Source organism: Peromyscus californicus, unplaced genomic scaffold (genome assembly GCF_007827085.1).
Source record: "Peromyscus californicus insignis strain IS unplaced genomic scaffold, ASM782708v3 Scaffold_5__1_contigs__length_169319896, whole genome shotgun sequence".
Taxonomy (NCBI): domain Eukaryota; kingdom Metazoa; phylum Chordata; class Mammalia; order Rodentia; family Cricetidae; genus Peromyscus; species Peromyscus californicus.
Genome location: NW_026294573.1, coordinates 154,449,169 through 154,471,376, shown reverse-complemented (window position 1 = coordinate 154,471,376; position 22,208 = coordinate 154,449,169). Strand labels below are relative to the sequence as shown.

The window sequence follows — 22,208 nt, the reverse complement described above, 5'->3', positions numbered from 1 at the left end:
CTAACTCATTCACTCAAGTTTCTATCTGCCTTCCTGCTTGTCTATTAAGTGGGAGGACATGGGTCGGATAAGGCAGTTTCATTCACACTCCTGTGGTTTTTAATACAGAGTAATCAAGTAGTTAGTCAGGGCAGGATGTCATTGGGGAGCTTAATCTGAACCCCAGAGAACCTCTGTGAGCATGCCAAACTATATGAGAACGGAAATAACATATTTAAATGTCAGGTTATTTTGAGATTTCTCAAGCTTTAATTAAACTTGCCTACAGGTTGCACGTTTGGAGTGCTTGATGAGTTTCTGAACGGAAGAAATAGTTTGTCTGCCAGATGGATTTTGCCCAAACTCTCTCAGCAATGTTTAAAATAGCATCTTTTTTTCTCCTCTTACCCACAAAATGCTTCCCCAGCATTCCACTGGTGGAAAGTTTTACTCATTAAATTGCTTAGTAAGAGGGCCCCTCCCTCAATATCCACAGCCCCATGTAGCGTTTCCCGAAGGCCCCATGCCAGAGGACAAATAGCTGATGCTACAGTTAAATGTCTCCAGGCTAGAAAGAAGCTTATACTGAGCAACAGTTGAGGAAATAAAGGAATCTGTTCTAATCCGGGACCCATTTGTTGCTGTGACATTAGATAGTTTAAGGACGTTTTTTGATTTTTCTGTTCATTCATGGAACTCTAAAGCCCCACAATGTATTCGAAGAGTGAGAGGGAATAGAAGAGGCACATCATCAAGCATGGTATCATTATGTGACAAGGCTGCAGAATTAGGAACCAAATCATCACCTCATATACCTGTTTATGAACACATTACTAATTACTTTTGCTGAACACAGAAACCCCTTTCTATCTGCTACAGGAAACTGATTATCCTTAAAGGACTGGCTTTTTGTGTTCCTTAATATGCAGTTATGAAAAAGGTTGCGCTAGGCAAGATCTCTTAATGAATTCTTAACCATAGTTTATGATATGCAAGTAGACACAAGTAGACATTCAGAGCTGGGTGCAGGAACTGAAGTAGTTCTGTGGACATATCAGAGAGTCAGTGTAATTAGAGAAATTGTGTAAAAGTTAGCTACCAACGGACACACACACACACACACACACACACACACACACACACACCTGTTGCTTGAAAGTGTTTTCCAACATTCATGTATTAGAAAATAATTCCTAAATTGATACATTAATATAATTTGGAAGTGAAGCCTTTGAGTACTAATTAGGTGATGAATTTGGGGCCTTCATTAAAATAAGGAGCTCCAGCAGGGTGTGGTGCCACACACCTTTAATCCCAGCACTAGGGAGGCAGAGGCAGAGAGAACACTGAGTTCCAAGGTAGCCTGGTCTACACAGTGAGTTCAAGGTTAGCCAGGGCTACATAGTGAGAGCTTGTTTCAAAAAAAGAAAAAAAAAAAGTTGCTTTCTCAAAATGCTTGCTCTCTTATGTGACACAGTAGCCATCTCATGATTTGAGAAAAGGGTCTCAGGCAATGCCACTACTTAGATGTCACTGCTTGGGAAGAATTTCAGAGAACTGAGAGCCAAATAATTTCTATTCCTCGAGAGTTATCTAGGTTTGAGTATTTTGTTACAATAAAGAAAACAGACTAAGATGAATATTTACATATGCCTATAGCACATATCATAGCATCTTACATTATGGGCTATGATCCTGTATGTGGTCACATGACTGAATTGAGTGGTTGTGAAAATTTGGGACCAGGAAAAGATTTCTAATCACATAACAATTAATTCAAAATCAGACACACAATATATCAATCATGTGACTTCACTGGAAATGACATACCACACTGACAAATGCTTGCCAGAAACACATCTCTGTCAGAGTTAAGATGATTGTATATTATGAATTAACATGTTTTGACTATTCATACAAAGTTTTATGCACCTATAAAAACATAAGAATTTAAAAATAGAAAACAAAGACCTAAATATTTTCCTACCATTATTACTCAGTATCTAAAAATCAAATTAGCACTATCTTTGAGTTGCATTGGAATGCTTTATTTAAAAATTTCTATTTAAGTTGCATGACAACTTTTAAATACAATTTGGGATGGAATTAGGACAGAACTTTCAAAATTCCTGGAATATCCATAAACATGTGTAGATGTAACCATCTTATTAAATAAGAAACACAGAGCCAATTCAGAGATGAAAGCCAAGAGGTCAGAACGATAGCTAAGAGCTGAGATTACAAACCTTACCCTTCCTGCTGCTGCTGACCTACCACTCCGCAAGAGACCTACTTCCTGTGTCTGTCTTTTTTAATAGAGTTTCTGTTCTGCCTTCTCATTGGTTGTAAACCCAACCACATGACCTCCTAGTCACTGCCTGTCTGTACAGACCTCCAGGTCTTCTATGGTTGGTATTGAGATTAAAGGCATGTGTCTCCAATGCTGGCTGTATCCTTGAACACACAGAGATCTGCCTAGCTCTGCCTACCAAGTGCTGGGATTAAAGGCGTGCACCACCACTGCCCAGCTTTTGCTATGGCTTGCTAATAGCTCTGACCCCCAGGCAACTTTATTTATTAACATACAAATAAAATCACATTTCAGTACAAATAAAATATCACCATAAACATAGTTCTGTCATTTTGTGTTATATATTGCTGTACTCTCAGCATTGATGAATATGAAATTACAATATCCATCAACCTTGGAAACAGTGTAGATGCCTTCTGTCCTTTGGTATCAGATATTTAGCCAGGAATTAATGTTATGTAGACATAAACAAGAATGCCTACCTCACAGATATGAAAATTTGCCATTGCCTTAATAAAAGGTAAATGTTATAAGTATTACAAATAATTGTTTGTTTTAAGACAAGTAATATTTTATTATATTAAACATGAGGTAACCAAGGCCCAGGGAGACTTAATTCTTAGACCAAAGCCATATCCATAGAAACATACTACATTATTTGAATGTGGTTTACCTTATTTTGGCTTTTGCAAGACACTCTTACAGAAAAGTACAATTGCAGATAATCAAAAAGATGATAAATTAATATACTAATTATAAAGACATTCAGTTACATCCAAACAATGTTTTTGTTTTTTGTTTTTCATAATTCTTGGCTGTGAATGGTAGTGCATACCTGTAATCTTAGCATGCAGAAGGCAGTAGCGGGTGGATCTCTATAAGTCTGAGGTCAACCTGGTCAACAAACATAATTTCATGCCAGCCAGGGCTACATAGTGAGATCTCCTTGTTGTGGAATATTAGTTGAAGATATGTTACATTTGTTTATGCTGTAGAACAATTGTTTAATGATGCAAAGATGTGTTACATTCTTTTATGTTGTATTTGTTTAACTCTGTGAAACTGTGTTACTTTGCCTGTCTAAAACATCTAATGGTCTAACAAAGAGCTGAATGGCCAATATCTAGGCAGGAGAAAGGATAGGCAGGGCTGGCAGGCAGAGAGAATAAATAGAAGGAGAAATCTGGGAAGAGAGGATGGAGAGCAAAAGGAGGAGAAGGAGAAGAGGACATCAGGGGCCAGCCACCTAGTTATATAGCAAGCCACAGAGTGAGAAGCAAAGAAAGATATATACAATAGAGAAAAGTAAAAGCCCAGAGGCAAAAGGTAGTTGGGATAACTTAAGAAAATCTGGCTAGAGACAAGCCAAGCTAAGGCTGGGCATTTATAAGTAAGAATAAGTCTCTCTGAGTATTTATTTGGGAGCTGGGTGGTGGGCCTCCCAAAGAACAAAGAGAAAAAAAACTACCAACTATACCCTGTCTTAATAAATACATCTTTTTTATGGTTACCAATAAATATTTGATTTTCATACTTATTTTGTATTCCTACTTATCTTTGGTCATGTAAAAAAGTCACAAGGCTAAAAGGGTCATGAGTGGAAAAAGTGTAAGAAGCCTTGGCATATATATTGTGCATATGTATGTGTGTACATATTTTTTTTCAGAAAGAGCTGTAATGTGCAGGTAGTCTCTAATCACTTACTGATTTCAAGCTTTGCATCATTGCAAACACACATGAAATTGTAAAATTGTGTACTGAACATACAAAGTACGATGTGGTTGGAGACCCCTGAGTTTGTGCAGTGCCCTCCACAGTGCTGTCTATCAGAGTCACTCTATTTAGAAGCACTCACGGGGGACAATAGACTATAAAAGACTAAGTGATGAATGTGGAAACATAAGAAAAATAATGGGAACTTAAGTGAAATTTATTTTATAGTTAAACTTGGCCATGGGGGGGGTTTAAATTTGGCGTTAAGTCATTTGAACTATAAAAGTAAATATTTTGAAGTCAGAAATATCTCCTGAAGGACTTAATAAAGAGGCCACTCTATGAAGTGATGGAAGGAGCCATATTCTCTGAGTAGATACAAGGGAGAGTATAGAAAAGGATATCAGTGCTAGCTATATACTGTTTTCCAACACAATTCAGTAAGAGTATCATGCTAGGTGGAGCAGAGTTAGTCAGTACAGTGCATTCCAGAAACCCAGCTGTCTTTGTGTTGCCCTGCAGTTATCCACAAGACCATTTAGAATATTTTGAGATCTAGTAATCCCTAAGCATTGCATTCCTTTTATGGGCTTATCTGTTTATTAGTGCAGTTCTGGGGACTGAATTGGACCTTAAGCGTGCTAGTCAAGTGATGTACCTTGGAACTACACATCCAACTCCATATTGAACTTTGATAAATAGGATGTGGTGTGTGTGTGTTTGAGATCATATATAAATAATTATTCTTTGGCATGCAATCCTTCAGGAAAAGATACAGATCTCACTGTATAACTTGAAAAGGAGAAAAACAAACATAAGTGAAGAATATGTAAAAAACTATTCAGACATTATATACACCATAATGAGCTGGTTCTGATGTTAAAAAGATGACTAGCATTGGTCCTCAAGCTATTTGTAGCTAGGAGAAGAGTAAGTGCATATGAAGACAATTGGACTAACAAATATTAATATTACTGGTGATAGTGGCATCCCTAGTTAACATTATCCAGTGCTTACTGTGAACCAGAGTTTGTAAGTTGTTTTTGTATATTAATCCAATTAATGCATTACAGTCCTGTAAGATAATTATGCATCCCTGTGGCTGAATTTGGTGGAGGAAAAGGAGCTGCTTCAGACAAATACTTTCAGACAAGTCTTACCCACAAATCTTGGCATGGAGGGGGTGTACATTTAGTCAGCTCTCTTACACAACTCAGAAGCATTAATGCTTTGATGACTACAGGAAATAGAACTGTTTCTAAAAGAAAGACATTTCTAGTCTTAAATGCATTTTCTCATGTAGAATTATTTCCTACAATAGAAATAACTAATTCTAAATGCCATCTGTGAGGAAAGCATCATCTCCAGTGTTGAGAAAGAGACTCAAACTTCAAATATTTGTTCTCATTAAGCAAATTTCCAGCTGTGCTATATTTGGGGATAGGAGCTCAGATTACCTCTGTGGACTTTTCCTGGGACTTTGTCAATCTTATCAGGAAACACTTTGTTCCCTGACAACTTTCCAACTTGACTAAGAATAAATTCTCACAGAATTTTTGCTGGTGACCAAACATCAGAGGCTGTTCTGGGGTCACCTCTGCCTGGGCGTCTTGCTCTTTTTGGATACTTTGATATTCATCAAGTATGTGCCAAATGGCAAGCACATGGTAGCCTAGTTTTTTTAAAAAAATTATTTTGAAGAACTTCGTGCACTTGAATTTTTAACAAAGTCGGAGAGCTTAGATTTCACAGCTGTCAACTACCTGGTTCAATTTCTCTGTCAGGTCTTGATTTCAGAGTTGAATTGGCCATAGCTGAGTGAATGAAGAATGAAGAATCTGGGTAAAGATATAAGGAGGAGTGCAAAGAAATAGAATAGCATGCACTATCAGTATATAATTTGTATATTAACTTCCCTTTAAGTGTCAAAGGAATGCTTTGCAAGGATGCTTTGTTAAGAAAATACTTATCTAATGAGAGTACATTAGACCATTTCTTTGGAATCATGGTGACTAACAATTTCATTTACTTTTTCTAAAGCTTTTAATTTTAAAAGTGCTTTTCTTTTCAAAACTAAGTCCCAACATTTTCTTAATGATGATGTTCATTTGGTTTGAATTCTTTGGTTGGTTCTTGCCATAGTCTAGGATCCATTAAGTGATGCTTTGTTCTGAAAATATGAGGACCTAAGTTCAAATCCCTAGCACTCACATTAAAAAACAAACCAAAAACCAGGCAAGGTTGAGATTGACTGTAACCCCAGCACTGAGGTGCAGAGCTAAGCAGATCCTGAAAGCTCACTAGCTAACCCGTTTAGCTAAAAATGCAAGCTTCTGGTTCAGTGAAAGACCCCATCTCAGGGCAGTCAGGTGGAAAGTGATGAAAGAAGATACCTCATGTCCTGTTCTGGGCTCTGTATAAGCACACACAAGTGCATGCACTTACACAGTTGTGTGGTGTGTGTATCATCACCCCCCCCCCACATACACACACTTGGATTTTATCATTGCAGTTAAAATCCAAGATAAGAACTAATTTCAAGTCAAAGGTCTCTACTTGTATGAAAATTCTAGTGATGCTAGTTATATCACTGTTATCGTTCTTAATCACATACATATGTCAATAGACATTAAGAAAAGAGTCAGGTTGTTTTGATAATGTATGTCAAGGTCTGACTTGGGGATAAAGAGACCACTGAGTGGTTAAGAGCACTTTCTGCTCTTTCAGAGAACCTGAGTTTGGTTCCCAGCATCCATGTCAGGTAGCTCACAAACTACCTGTAACTCTAGTACCAGAGAATCTGATACCTTCCGGTCTCTATGGCACCTGCAAACATATGACATACATGTATACAGACATATACATGCACATTAAAAAAGAATTATGCTCCAAATGGCAGTGAAGAGTCTATTTTAGCATTGTATTGAGTTATTTTGAAAGTATTTGAACACATGGTGTAAAAAATGATACTGATTGTATAACTGTTCACAGGCACATGGTGCAGCAAAAAGGGTTCTATACGGCCAGATACCACACTATGGAGGGCATGGTGAAAGTATAAGTACATTTTACAACTCAGGTTTTGTTCATGGTTGAGACAGGAAAAGATTGGAAATGCAAGGTTTTATTCCCTACTATTAAGTGTTCTTATCCTTGCTAACACACATATTAATTATCTGCCTTTCATAAAAAGAAGACATATTTCAATTAAGCATTAAAAATACAAGTGTCTGAAGACCTAGATGTTTCTCTGGTATGCATCTTTAAAAATTATTCAGGAAAAAATAGAAACAGAATGAAGAGAAAAACAAAATTAGTTTTCAAAATATTTGACCTTTTCACAGTGATATAGAGTTAATATAAATAAAAAGAATAATTCCTCAGAATGGGCAGTTTGACCAGAAAAGTCAGTACTTAAATATTTTGAATGAAAATCAAATTATCTAGACCATCCAATTCTTCCAAATAACTTGTAATATGTGATGATAAAAGGAGCAGAAAGTGAGTGACATGTAGACGGTAAATGATCACATTTATGAACATGAATTGGCTCCTAGCAAAGGAATTCACTCTGCCAATATTTATTGGCTACCTGTTCTCTTCCAGGTACTATTTAGAGGAATGCAAATTAGAACAACCTATTAAAATTAAAAACAAATGGGAAAAATAAAGCAAAGTCAGCAATGCTGTGGGAAAAGAGCTATACATTGTTAATTGTATTGTACATAGGCTCACTGTTTTTTGGAAATTATCTGCTCATATACTTGAGGAATTACAAAATGCTTCTACCTTTTGGCCTACTTATTCCACTTTGGGGAATAAGCCTGAAAGAAATAACTTCAAAGAACAATGAAGTAATTTTACAAAGATAAATCCAGCAATGCTATTTTTAGTAATGACAAGGGGCACAAGGCTGACTACGAAGTTATGACAAAAGCGAGCATGCATTTGTACAGTCAGTGGGATCTACTAGACCTTGGGTGCCTGTGCAATGTCTGTGCAAATTAAAGAAATGCGATGTTTCTGTATGGTTGATATACTGTGTATCCTAAAAAACTTATCTGAGGGTCAGAGAACAGAACAGCCACTAGATTAGACATGGAGGTCAGAAAATGGTGGTACACACGCTTTAATCCTAACATTCGGAGGCAAAGATCTATCTGGATCTCTGTGAGTTCAAAGTCACACTGGAAACAGCCAGGCATGGTGACACATGCCTTTAATCCCAGGAAGTGATGGCAAGAACCAGAAAGGTATATAAGGCGTGAGGACCAGGAACTAGAGCCCTTTTTAAGATTTTAGCTTTTAGCAGCAGTTCAGCTGAGATCCATTCGGATGAGGACTCAGAGGCTTCCTGTCTGAGGAAACAAGACCAGCTGAGAAGTTGGCAAGGTGAAGTTAGCAGTGGTCTGTTCTGTTTCTCTGATCTTTCAGCGTTCAACCCAATACCTGGCTCCTGTTTGTTTTCATTAATAAGACCTAACCATTTGTGCTACATTTCTGGGAATATGCTGTACTGTACAAATCTTAGGTGGAAGAATTCCTTTTTTTACAAAGTAAAAGCACAGAGGTGTAACTGAGCACAGTAGCTGGGGCTCACGGCCCAGGAGTGGAGTGTGGGCTGCATTCCAGCTCTCCTTCCTCCTTTAGTACTTACAGGGTAGAGAAAACAGTTGGAACAGCCATAAGTGGCTGTCCTAATACTTCCAGTTGCGGGGTGGGGGTGGGGGGAGAGTGACAAAGAAATAAATGCACCAATGAACATCCAGCTACAATGACATTTTTGGTTGTGAGCCTAGCCTTTAATGGCTGAGCCATCTCTCCAGCCCCCAGCTACAATGATAAATGGTCCAAAAAAGTGAATATAATTTGAAATGAAAATATAACAAGGTGACCTGGGTGTCCTTCCAGTGGGGAATCCAGGAAGACTCCAAATAAGCTGATATGTAGAGAAGGAGGGTAGTGGAGGAGATGGGTGGGAAAAGTATATAGGCAGAAGTAACAGCCTGTGCAAATGACTCCCTGTAGCTGGACAGAGTGTGCACAGTCAAGGAACTGGGAGAGATTAGCAGGATGCCTTGATTAAACATGTAATCTGAAGTAGACAGGTAGACAAGGCTAGATGCTGTAGGATTTTGTAGGCCAGAATAAGACCTCTTTTTTTTTTCTTTCATTTTTTTTTGAGACAGGGTTAGGAGACATCTGGTCAGATGAGGAAATGGCTTGGCGTACCCAAAGTGGCAGCATTGTTGAAGATAATATGTCAGTGACTTGAGACATACTTAGATGTGGACTAGTCATGTCAGGTGAAGCACAGGAATATGGCAGGCACATCTTTTCTTTGTTTCCACTAAAACGTCAAATGTTAAATTATAAAGGTTTTGATATTATGTTAATTTCCTATAGCTACTGTAATAAATTACCACCAAATAGTGCCCTACAGCTACAAAAATTTACTTTACAAAGTTAAGTTCAAAGTTAAGGTGCCAACTAGGCTGTGCTTCATCCAGTGACTCTACTGGAATACTTCTTGTATCTGCCATGCATATGCAGGCATTTCTTGCCTGCATTACTGCAGTTCCTGCCTCAGTCTTAGAACTTACTCTCTTTCTGTCTTTCATAAAAACACTTGTTATTGGATTGGAGAATGTCTTAGTTATGGTTTCTTTTCTTTTCTTTACTTTTTTTTTTCTGAGACAGGGTTTCTTTTTGTAGCCTTGGCTGTCCTGGATCTCACTCTGTAGACCAAGCTGGCCTGGAACTCACAGAGATCCACCTGCCTCTGCCTCCCAAGTGCTGGGATTAAAGGCGTGTGCCACTACCGCCTAACTTAGTTATGGTTTCTATTGCTATGATGAAACACCATGACCAAAGGAACTTGGAGAGGAAAGGACTTATTTGCCTTACATTTCCATCATAGTTCATCACTGAAGGAAGTCACCACAAGAACTCAAGCAGGGCAGGAGCTGATGTAGAGGCCATGGAGGAGTGCTGCTTGCGAGCTTGCTTCTCATGGCTTACTTAGCCTGTTTTCTTATAGAATTTAAGACCACCAGTGCAGGGATAGTACCACCCATAAGGGACTGGGTCCTCCCCTATCAATCACTAATTTCAAAAGTGTCCTACAGCTGGACCTAATGAAGGCTGTCTTAATTAGGGTTATTATTCCTATGATGAAACACCATTACCAAAAGCAAGTTGGGGAGGTATGGGAGTTTGAATGAAAATGGCTCCCATAGGCTCATAGGGAGGAGCACTATTAGGAGGTGTGGCCTTGTTGGAATAGGTGTAGCCTTGTTGGAGGAAGTGTGTCACTATGGTGGGCATTGAGGTTTCAGAAGTTCATTCTTCCTTCCTGTTGCCTGAAGATCCAGATGTCGAACTCTCAGACCACCTCCAGCACGATGTCTGCCTGCACTCTGCCATGCTTCCCACCATGACAATAATGGACTAATCTGCTGAATGTAAGCCAGCCCCAGTGAAATGTTTTCCTTTATGAGAGTTTCCATGGTCATAGTATCTCTTTACAGCAATAGAAACATGAACTATGACAGGAGTGAAGCGTTGATTCGGCTTATACTTCCACATCATAGTCCACACTGCAGGGAGTCAGGACAGGTACTCAAGCAGGGCTGGAACCTGGAGGTAGGAGCCAATGCAGAGGCCATAGAAGGGTGGTGACTCAGGCCATGGATATTATCACTGACCCCAGCTGTTGGAGGACGACAGACCCAGACAAGGTCCTCGAAAGCAGCCTGGGCCCAGATGGTACCATGGTCCCAAGTGGCAGAGCAGGCCACTTATATTGGCATCACCCTATTTGCAGAGTGGTCCTTTGGCCCCAGCAAGGCCCCAGGTTGGGGCCCAGATTTTGGGCATCCACATGACCCCCAATGGTGACAGGTGCCATGGACATCAACACAGACCCTGACTACAGTATGGCCACAGACTCACATATGGCCCATGGCTGCAGCTCAAGCCTGGACGACACCATGGCCCTGTGCAATAGCCCATGCCAATCAGATTAGGATAGTCCCTGTTGTGGCATGCCCAGACCCCAGGACTCCTCATGGCCCTCAGTGGTAACAGGGGCCAAAGACATCTACATGACAATGGCTGCTGTAGGTCCACAGACCCAGACAGGGCCCTTGGCAGTAGCTCAGGACCTGATGACACCATGTCCCTGGGTGGCCAGATGGCCTCCCACATTAGTCTGTTCTTTACCGCCTTCACCTCTTCAGATCTGTCTCTTTCTGTAGGGCATGAATCTCTCTCTGCCTCTTTCCCTCTCATACCCCATATATTTGCTCACCATAATGGTGCCTGACAGCCCAGTGCCACAGGCTGTGGCTTCTTCTCTTCTTGCACAGAGCAAATTGCTCTGAGCTGGCAGTGTCTTGAGGCAATTTCTTAACTGAGGTCCCCATCTTTCAGATGACTCTAGCTTGTGTCAAGTAGACATGAAACTGGCCAGGACAGAGATCCCTTCAAATAATGTAGGATGATCTCCTTATTTCTTAATTTTATTTTTTGACAGGGTCTTTCTATTATATAGCCCTGTCTGTTCTAGAACTCACTATGTAGACCAGATTGGACTCTAATGCATGGAGATCTGCCTCCCTTTGCCTCTCAAATGTTCAGATTAAAGTGGTATGCCACCACACCCAGCAAGATCCTCATCTCTAGGATATCCTCAAATATCCCTTTTCCAAATAAGGACATACTCACAGATTTTTGAAGGTTAGCATATGGACATACCTTATGGAGACCACCCTTTATCTCACTGTAACAATCAGGTGACTAACCCTTTTTCTGCAGTAGGAACTGCAGAACTGATCAATTTGCACTCATAATTGTTTCCATCTTCCCTTGAAGAGTAGTGAAAGTTCTGTCTTCAGCCCTTGGTAATTTGTATTCTAAGTGTCCCCCCCAGAAATCCATATGAGAAAGACTTGCCAGGTGTTGGTGGCACATGCCTTTAATCCCAGTACTCACAGGCAGAGGCAGCTGGATATCTGAGTTCAAGGTCAGCCTGGTCTACAGAATGAGTTCCAGGACAGCCGAGGCTACACAAAGAAATCCTGTCTTGAAACTTAAAAAAAAAAAAAAAAAAAAAGAGTCAGCATGAACTCTTCAGATTATTAGGGTTGTGATTTGAGGGGGACTGTGGGACTTTAACCCTCTCCCCCTTTCTTTTGACTTCAGCCATGAAATAAACAATGTTACTTTGCCACATGGTCCTGTCCTGCTGTATTGTCTTGACATGGGCTAATAGCAACAGAGTTAATTGACCATGGAGCAGAACTTCCAACCCATGAATCCACTCAAACCTTTTCTTGTTACAAGTTAATTACCTCTGGCATTGTTACAGTGAAGGATTAGTTAACACACAAAGTAGCTTCAAACACTTGCCGGATCTGAAAGACATAATGGCCCTGTGTGGCACTTGTATTCTATAGCTTCCTATGAATACTTTGATAGTTGAACTTGAATATTTAATCATATGGTTGGATTTGTCATTATTTTTAATATAGGCAGGATATAAATAAAAACTATTATGAACTGTATAGGTTACATGTAGATGCTGGTAATATAGAGATGAATACTTTCTAGTTCTTACATTTTAACAATACAATCTCTTGAAAAATCTGTCTAAGCAAATTAACTAGGAATTAGTATAATTGTAATATAGTGAATGAAATGCCATGGAAGCAAAGAACAAGGAGCTATGATCTGTTTTGGGATGTTGAAAAGATGGTTTTAAAGAGATGCCATTTGAATCAGCTCTTGACGTATCAGTGGGAATCTTCCAAGGGATGGTATTCTACTGTGAGAAATGCCCATATGCTCATCATTACTCACAACCCAAACATTTAAGCCTTTGGGATGGAACCTTTCATTTACTGAGGCCCTTGAGGGAAGCAGTAGTTTCTTACTTCCGGACCTTTCTAGGAGGTCTACTAGAATCATGAGAGAAATACAAGGGTATAAATCCAATCATTTCAAGAAAAAACGAGATCTTAGCAGATACAGATGGCCAAGGAGACATGCTTAAATCCATATGGTAAGTAAGACTTGACATTGCACATACTTGTGAGGGTGAGAATGGAATCAGAACAGGCAGACCTGGGCCTTCTCTCTCTCTTTCTCTCTCTTTTTTAGCAATTAATGTACTTGCACTTACAAGCATAGGGTGTTAGTACTTTTGGATGTTATTTGGAGTGTAGTCTGAATTTTCTCCATGACAGGCTGTAAATCTATATTTTAGCGGTGGGCTTTTGCATTAATATATAATGTCCTTGAAATACCTGCATCCTTTTCTTTCTTAGGTTTTCCTTAGAAAAAATAAGTCTGTAAAAAAGCTACGTGACAGTGCTAGATTTAGCTCGTTTTTAACAAAGGTCACAGCATTTCTGAGTAGTAAACACTATTACCAGATATTTCCAGTGTCTGGATGCTTGGCAGACAGGCCTCCATCTGGAATACATGACTGGAGCCTAGGGCTGGGGGACAGATGTGGGCCTGTGAAGTCTGTGAGCATCTGGGAAAGGCAGACATATCCTTCTTCTTCTTTTTTTTCCAACCACAGCCAAGATCTCCTCTTTGCTTGAATTAAGGAGACTCTTGCAGGCTTAGAGAATGTCTGCCTTACTGTTTCAACTTGGCTTTTGAAGCCCAAATGGCTGAGGGACTGACAGTGCTGGAGTCAGGAGCGCAGGCTTACTTTAGTGCTAACCCAGCAACACCTGGATTCTATTCTTGGGCTATTTCCTCCTGTGACGATAATATCAGCAATTAATGTACTTGCACTTACAAGCTTTACTTTTCAGGGAATACAGTCCTCGGGAAGGCCAGCTAATTAATTTCTGTAATGTCTCAGACTAGATTTGTTGTATATTTTATGGCCTTGAAGATAACAGTGATTATTAAATCACAGAAATATTAAATTACATTTGAAAGCACTTCCTGTAAGGAAGTCATGGAAAACAGACTAAGAATACAGGTCTTGGATAGTCTTAAAAAGTTTTTCTCCCACTACTCCAGTGCAGGTCAACAATGTGCCCATCTAGTTGTTAAGAAAGAGGAAAATATTTAAAAACAAAGCCATATTACCACCAGAAGGTTAATATGCTTCAGCATTCTAAGGAAACCCACATATTTATATGAATTCACCTGAAATCGTCTGTATCTCTGAAACTCAGGCAACTTCTTAGCTGCTGTGAAGTTGGACGTATCAAATGCCTTCTGTGGGATGATGAGATCGTCGGATACTTACCCATGAGGACTTGGGTTAGTGTGTCACTTTTGTCACTCATGGCTGCTCTTATTCTGGTCAAGACACTAGGCAATTTGAAATAACAACTTTCTCAATGTGAGATAATTAATAACTACTTGTCAGTGTGTTACTTTCTGCTTTTAAGCACCAGCTTTGTAGTTCAAGGCCCTGCCGTCTTTTACTGGATCACTGCAGCTCATGTGTAATTGGTTTCCTGGGTTGCCTTCTCACCTGTCTCTTGTCTCTGTTCCACAGATCTGGTGGCTCTGTCTTTTAAAATCACACTGATTGCACAATTCTTTTCCCTAAAACCCTTTACTGACATCCATTCATATTGAGACGAGCACATTTATACCCATGCCACTCTGAATATGTCTGATCTTGTCTAATATTGGAAACTAAGCGTGGTCAGGCCTGGTTAGTACTCAGGAGAATAAAACATAAATTTCTTACCATGGTCTAAAAGGCCTTCAGTAACCTAGTCCTTGTTCAACCTTTGGTCTCAACTTGCCAGGATGTCTTTCCTTGTTCATTGTTTACCTGCTGCGATGATTTACCTGTCCATAGACCAGATTAGATTGTTCTATGTTTGGGTTCTTGCTGATTTCTAAATGGCTCCGTATTTATTTACTGCCTCAAAGCCCAGGGCAAATATTTTGTATTGAGTGTCCATCCTCAACTACTTGATCTACAGTAGACTCCCTTACCAGTTTCTTACAATCTTCTACATTCATAACATATTGCAGTGTGAATTTGCCCTATTAGTTAATTGTATAACTTTTCTCAGTTTCTTCTTACCTTAATAAAGGACAACAATTTGTCTATTCTTCTTAAAGTACATTCCCTGAGTTCTGAGTGATACTTCACAATCTAGCATGTGCTAGGCACTTAGTGAATACATTTTTTTTTTTTGAGACAGGTTTTCTCTGTGTAGTTTTGGCACCTTTCCTGGATCTCACTCTGTAGACCAGGCTGGCCTTGAACTCACAGAGATTTGCGTGACTCTCCCAAGTGCTGGGATTAAAGGCATGTGCCACCACCACCCGGCTTGTGAATACATTTTGGATGAATAATAAATAAATTTAAATGCAATAATGCATGGAAGTGTTAGCTCACCTCATGTCTAAATTTACTGTTTATATTCTTGCTCTTGGGAATTTCCCTATTCATTCTATTCTGTTCTATACTTACATTCTCCTGGCCAATAGGAAACAATGGTAACACTAGCTAATACTTATTGAGTAAAAATTAGATGAGAGACTCAGAATATTTTAAACAAATTAACCTAATTTACCAACTTCTACTATATACATTATTGTAACTCTAATTACTAAGCTGAAGGAACTGAAGAAGAGTAGGGTCATGTAAAGAACAAAGTCAACAGGTGAATCAACTGGGCTTTTGACTGTGGCAGCTTGGTCCCACATTCATGATCACAGTACTAACCTACTCAAAACCCCTATGTTGGCCTAACAAAAGTCTTCTAACAGTGAACTCTCCCACTGTCTATTCATTCACTAATGTGCATGTTAATTCAGCATCCATTGAGCATCATTTGTAAGCCAGGCGCCGGCCTAGGTTCTAGTACTGAAGAGCGTAACCTGCTTTCTTCTGTTATTTTGAGAGAAGGGTTAAAAAAGTGAAGGAAATGTGAACATCCTCAGTTTTCCAATGCTTTCAGCAGAACATCAGACATTTGATAAACTTGAGTAGAAATTTATTTTGTAACCTAAGGTTGTCCTTTTATGACAAATGATGGCCTTAGATATTTACAAGGTGTCTCTCAGATACCTGACTTCTCCAAATACTGCTCCAGCTTTCAGAGTAACCAGAACTTGAGCACCATCAGGGCCTCCAAGAACTTGGACTTCTCCATGCTTGATGATGTACATTTCCTTACCAATTTCTCCCTAAATGCCATATGAAAAAAGGAAATTGTAGTCATTTTATTTTTTAACAATTATAACCCAAATGAAGATCTTATAGAGGAGCAAATACAAATAAAGGAAGCAGGGAATATCACTGTGAAAGTATTTATTTTAAGACCTGGGGTAGTTAGAGTGCTGGAAGACAGTACTTTCCACTGTATGAGCCCTGCAAATCATCACAAGACATGAGAAGATGCACTGGTCACTGGGCAAGGGCAGAAAATGTAACTGATCATATGGACAGTTGAGTCTTCTGACTTTGGTCTCCTCTGCTTGGCCCTAAAGAAGATGCTCTGTGTAACAAAAGAGCCTGAGTTTCAGCCATTCAAAGTCCAACTTGTCTTCTGCCTGTGTCACTGAGGTGTGATTTGGGAAACAGAAGACCTTGACGCTCTTATTCCATATTGAAAGTCAGTGTCAGTGCAGCTGTTTTCACGAAGTTCTTGTTTGTATTTGCTGAATTTCAAGGTCAGAGCAACAACTAACAATTTATCTCCTGGAATGTGTGTATAGTTACTGATCAATGGTGTATTTTCTACCTCTGAGGCAGTATGGATATTCAAGTATGAATAAAATAGGGAAGTGCACAAGACCATAGGCAGATATTTTAAACATTTAGTGTAAATACAATGATTTTTTTTGATATGTACCTACTGTCTAAACTAAAATATGAGCCACAGGTATTCATGTAGTTATATGTCCAATCCCATCTAAGAATTATGTAAACAGACTGGGAAGATGGCTGAAGGGAATAAAGTTCTTCTTGTGAAAGCACAAAGGCTGAAGTTCAGATCCCCAACACTTATGTAAAAGCCAGGCAAGCATGATGGCCTGGCTATAATTGCAGTGCTCAGCAAATAGAGACAGGAGGTTCCCTGGGCAGCCTGGGTAGCTAGACAAGCTGAGCTGGTTAGCTCTAAGTTTAATAAGAGACTTTGCTTCAGGAAGTAAATGTACAATGATGTAGGAAGACCTTTGATGTCAACCTTTTTGGTGTCCACACACGTATACATACATTAGGCTCATCTGCAAATATGAAACCACACACATCAGCATGCGTACACACATGAGTGTATGCCATATACATACATATGTTCCTTTTCTACTCTCCCCCGAAGCCAACCTAAAAACAACTTTGAACTGAAGATACAGATGGACTTGTGGAGATATTTTGCTTGTCTTTGTGGTTGACTAAAATGTACCCATGTGATTCTTCAGATTTAGGATTAAGGGTGATTATAGCCAATTTCTTCAGTCTTTCCCATATATATTTTTTGTCAGCATCCCCAACTGTATTTTTGCTGTATAATAAATATTAAATTATAAATTTCATCTTACATTAAATAATTCTAATCTCTAAGCATGTCACACAAGAATCATATTAACACTTTTTTTTTTTTGGTTTTTCGAGACAGGGTTTCTCTGTGTAGCTTTGCGCCTTTCCTGGAACTCACTTGGTAGTCCAGGCTGACCTCGAACTCACAGAGATCCGCCTGGCTCTGCCTCCCGAGTGCTGGGATTAAAGGCGTGCGTTACCACTGCCCCGGCCATATTAACACTTTTAAGTCAAAATAGGTTGTTAAATTTATTTATTTGTTTGATTATTGAAGTGTGTGTGTGTGTGTGTGTGTGTGTGTGTGTGTGTGTGTAAAGGCCAGAAAAGGGCTTAGGTATCGTCCTGTATTGATAGCTCTTCATGTACTCCTTTGAGGCAAGGCCTCTTCCTGAACCTGAGGCTTGTTTTTTCCTTCTAGAAATTAGCAATCCAGAGAAGTTCTTACGTATCCACCTCCCCTCAGAGCTGGAGATGAAGGCATGGGTGCTGGGATCTCAACTCCAGTACCCATGATTACAAAACAAACACTTTTAACTGTTGAGCCATATCTTCATCCCAGGTCATTCTAAATAGGCCATTTTGCATAATACTGGCCATTATTTGGGTAATAGTTCCTAAAAAAGTGTCAAAATAAGTAGAATTTTAATCACTCTGAGCTATTGCTGTGGTTTTAATATCTCCCCCAAATTTCAACTGTCAATAATTTAATTTTCAAATTCATAGGATAGTGGTATTTATAGATATGGCCCCCGAAGATAATTATGTCATGAGTACTTTGCCTTCATGAATGAGTTAGTTTATTACCAGAGAAATTATTTCTTTTCTGATAAGTTTGATTTACCTTTTCATGTGGTGCACTCTGCCACATTGTGACTCACTGAGAAAGAAAGCCTTTGTCAAATGCCGGTAACATTATTGTGGACATTTTAGACCATAGAACCATGAGCTAAATAAACCTTTATCCTTCATAAATTACTGGTCTGTTGTTATACTCATATATAACAACAAAAATGAGCTAAGCTGTAAAAATATAACATTAATAGCAATAAATTTATTCTTGTTTCATGAATGGACTGCACTGAGTTATTAAATATTCCCATTACGTATACTTTCAACGGATTAGAATACACTAAAACAACTGAAAATTAAGTTGCATTGATTATGGTTTATGCTTTGTCATGACTGAGACAGTGTTCCTAAACCGAGTGCAAGGCATGATGTATAAAAGGCACTCATTTATGAATGAAGAAAATGTAATTTAACTGTTTCTGGGAAGTTCTAAAGTCCTGTGATACCTAGGGTTATTTTCCTGAAAATCAAGTGCTTTATAATTATCAAGTTGAAATATACTGTCATAAAAATTTCGCCTCTTAATTTATATCTGAATAATCAAAATTCTTAACCTAAACATGTATTTATATGAAATATAGTTTGAAGCAGAAATTGTAATATATATGGGTTTTATTATAGTTATTTATATAATTTCAGTGTCAATAATAATTTGCCTTTGGCAGTACTTTGAAAATTCATCAGAATAGGAGGCTAGAGACATGGCTCAGTAGTTAATTTTTTTTTTTTTTCGAGACAGGGTTTCTCTGTGTAGTTTTGCACCTTTCCTGGAACTCATTTTGTAGACAGGCTGGCCTCAAACTCACAGAGATCCGCCTGCCTCTGCCTCCCGAGTACTGGAATTAAAGGCATGTGCCACCACCACCCGGCTAATTTTTAACACCTGTATTGGGTAGCTTACAACTGCCTTAACTCTAGCTCCAGGGAATCTAATGCCCTTTTTTGATTTCCTGGAACACCTGAATGCATGTAGCACATACTCACACAGAAATGTCCACATACACATAAATAAAAATAAAACTTAAAATATCATCTAGATACTGGATATTTGTATAGCTCTTTGTTTTAATCCACGCATTTGTTCCCTCAGAGCACCGTTTTTTATTTGGAAAATATTTTGTACTTCATTTAATTCTTGCAAAAATTCCAGTGAGAGGTGTCTCTTATTTCCTCTTTTTGAAAATTGGAAATAGAGGCTAAGTAAGCTAAAATTTTGTCTCAAGCAAAAATACGAGGCTAGCAAGTGACAGCATTAAAATTGACAACATCTATATCACCTGACATGCATACAGATATACTACATCTAACAATAAATACAACATCATGACTGATATCTTAATAACCAATGAAATAATATAAACAATTTAATAATAAAGAAAGTTATTTGAAAATTAGTGTCCTTTTACTCTAGTAAGTGATCACTAGGCCAGGGTCATATTCCTGTTATTATTATTATTATTATTATTATTATTATTATTATTATTATTTGCATGCATGAAGTAATTTCAAGGAGCTGGAATAATGTTAGTTATTACAACTGCCTGGAAGTACAAGTACATAATGGGTACTTAAATATAGTTCAGTACTTCTAATTACTTCTTAATGATCATTTTGATAATTTCCCAAGGAGATCAGGCATAATCAACGAGACTAAACTTTCACTACCTCTTGCTTATTTCTGGGTTAATTTGAACCTTTTTTTTCAAGCTTAATTAGCATTCAGATGAAGTAGACATCACTTAAAGAGAATAGAGGCTGACAGTACGTGTAAAGCAAGATCGAACCTAACTTAAGACTGTTCTTGTGCTAATTTGGAGAAAGTGTTGAAAGGCAAGCATTTCAGGTAGAACAAAGTAACTTTTAGTGAGTGTGTATGCCAAAAAAAAATTGGATTTTTGTTCTGGAGGCTATTTCCAAGGCTAGTGGGGAGCATCATGGTACTCAGGGTACCTCATCAGAAAAGAGAGATGGTACGCAGTGTGGCTCCTAGACCATTAGCACCATGAAGAGCTCCTTTGGTGACTAAACTCCCAAAACCCCGTTGTAGAAATATTGCATGAGAATCTTTGGAAATTAAGCCCCAGAAGTCCAAGCCTTTGAAAAGCTTGGTGGCTATTTTCTGTACTGCACCACAGCATCCCAAGAAAACTCCCAAGTAGTCTTGAAGCCCCATGAGTTTTTCCAAAGCAGTTTAGAATATCAGACCTGAACCCTGCCATTGCTTGGGTTACTTAGGTAATCTCTAACTGAGCATGATTTGTTTTCCTCTCCCCTTCTCTGCAAGTGTGGTGGTATTGTGTTCCCCAAAATATTGTGCATGCTAATAAACTTACCTGGGGTCAGAGAACAGAACAGCCACAATATTAAACATAGAGGATAGGCAGTGGTAGCACACACCTTTAATCCTAGCATTCCAGAGGCAGAGATCTACCTGGATCTCTGTGTTCGGTACAGCCAAGCATGGTGACTCACTCCTTTAATCCCAAGAAGTGAGCCTTTAATCCCAGGGAGTGATGGTAGAAAAGCAGAAAGGTATATAAGGCGTGAAGACCAGAAACTAGACGCTTTTGGCCTGGTTAAGCATTCAGGCTTTTGAGCAGCAGTTCAGCTGAGATCCATTCTGGATGAGGACTCAGAAGCTTCCAGTCTGAGGAAACAGGATCAGCCGAGGAACTGGCAAGGTGAGGTGGCTGTGGCTTGTTCTGCTTCTCTGATCTTCCAGCATTCACCCCAATAAATGGCCTTGGGTTTGGTCTTATTAATAAGAACTTTTTAAGATTCCTGCTACATGCAAGTTTTTGTGGAAATAGTAAAATACATATCAAATTGAATTCAACTACCTAAACTTTGGTCAAATAACAGCTTTTTTTCTCTGCCAGTGTCTAGTATTATGCAAATCTTCATTTAGAAATAAAAACAAAAGCAAAAACGAAGAAGAGAGACTTGCGTTCTCGTGCCTTCTGCCTACTCTTCCCTTCGCTTTTATCTTTCTTTTCCTCATCTCTAGCCACTCCCTTGTTTTTATTATTGGATGAATTTGATATGATGATAAAGCTAGAAATGAGAAAGCTGCCTCTCTGCACCTCATGTTTCCTTTAGCAAATTTGTGCTGTTTCAAGGTGCAAATGTTATCTCAATAACCAACCTCTTCAGCCACTAGAACAACTTGAATCTGTTTTACTGTGTGACATCTACATCATCCCAGTGTGCCACTGTCCCCAAAGGAAGTCTTAAATCGTGCTGATCCTTTCTTTTTTTTTTTTCTCTCTTCCATTTTAATGAGCATGATTTCACTTAGTTCACTTACAATCAGCCTGTATTCTACCTGGGTGAGTTTATATGGGATGTTCATGTTTGGTTTCCAGTATGCTGGAATCTCTCCTTCCTTCCTCCTTTATCTTTGACAGCTCCTTCTCGGTAGCCCTTTCCCATTCATCTTCATTGATCTCATTAACAATGTTGGTGCCTTCCCAGGTGCAGCCCCAGCCTTCTTTCTCGTACCATGCCTTGAACTCTTGATGCCAGCTTTCATTCTATTCCAGGTGCCAAACTTTCACTTTGGACTTCATGTTCTTTCATCTGATTGATCCCACCTAGAAGCTGCGTCCCCGTCTGATTATTTGAAATATTTCGCACCTCATTTGATTTGTCTTTCCCCACTTTTTTAGTCCCTCGTTTGCTCTCATTCCTTGAATATGGCAGGTTCTGCCTTTCTTCTCAGATCATTGCTGCGCTTCTCATAAAAATATTAGCCCATCGATTTCCTTTTTCTTATTTTACTAAAGGACTATTTATCTTTAGATTTTACAAAGGTCA

General features: G+C 38.9%; 1 protein-coding gene across 1 annotated transcript in view; it reads right to left on the bottom strand.

The window, feature by feature from the left end:
- The window catches only part of Cngb3 (cyclic nucleotide gated channel subunit beta 3), a 170,418-nt gene that overhangs the window by 8,400 nt on the left and 139,810 nt on the right, over window positions 1-22,208 (bottom strand). The window contains exon 15 of the mRNA XM_052717246.1: window positions 16,071-16,189. Within this exon, the coding sequence (XP_052573206.1) occupies window positions 16,071-16,189 (119 nt within the window). The remainder of the gene's footprint in view (window positions 1-16,070; window positions 16,190-22,208) is intronic.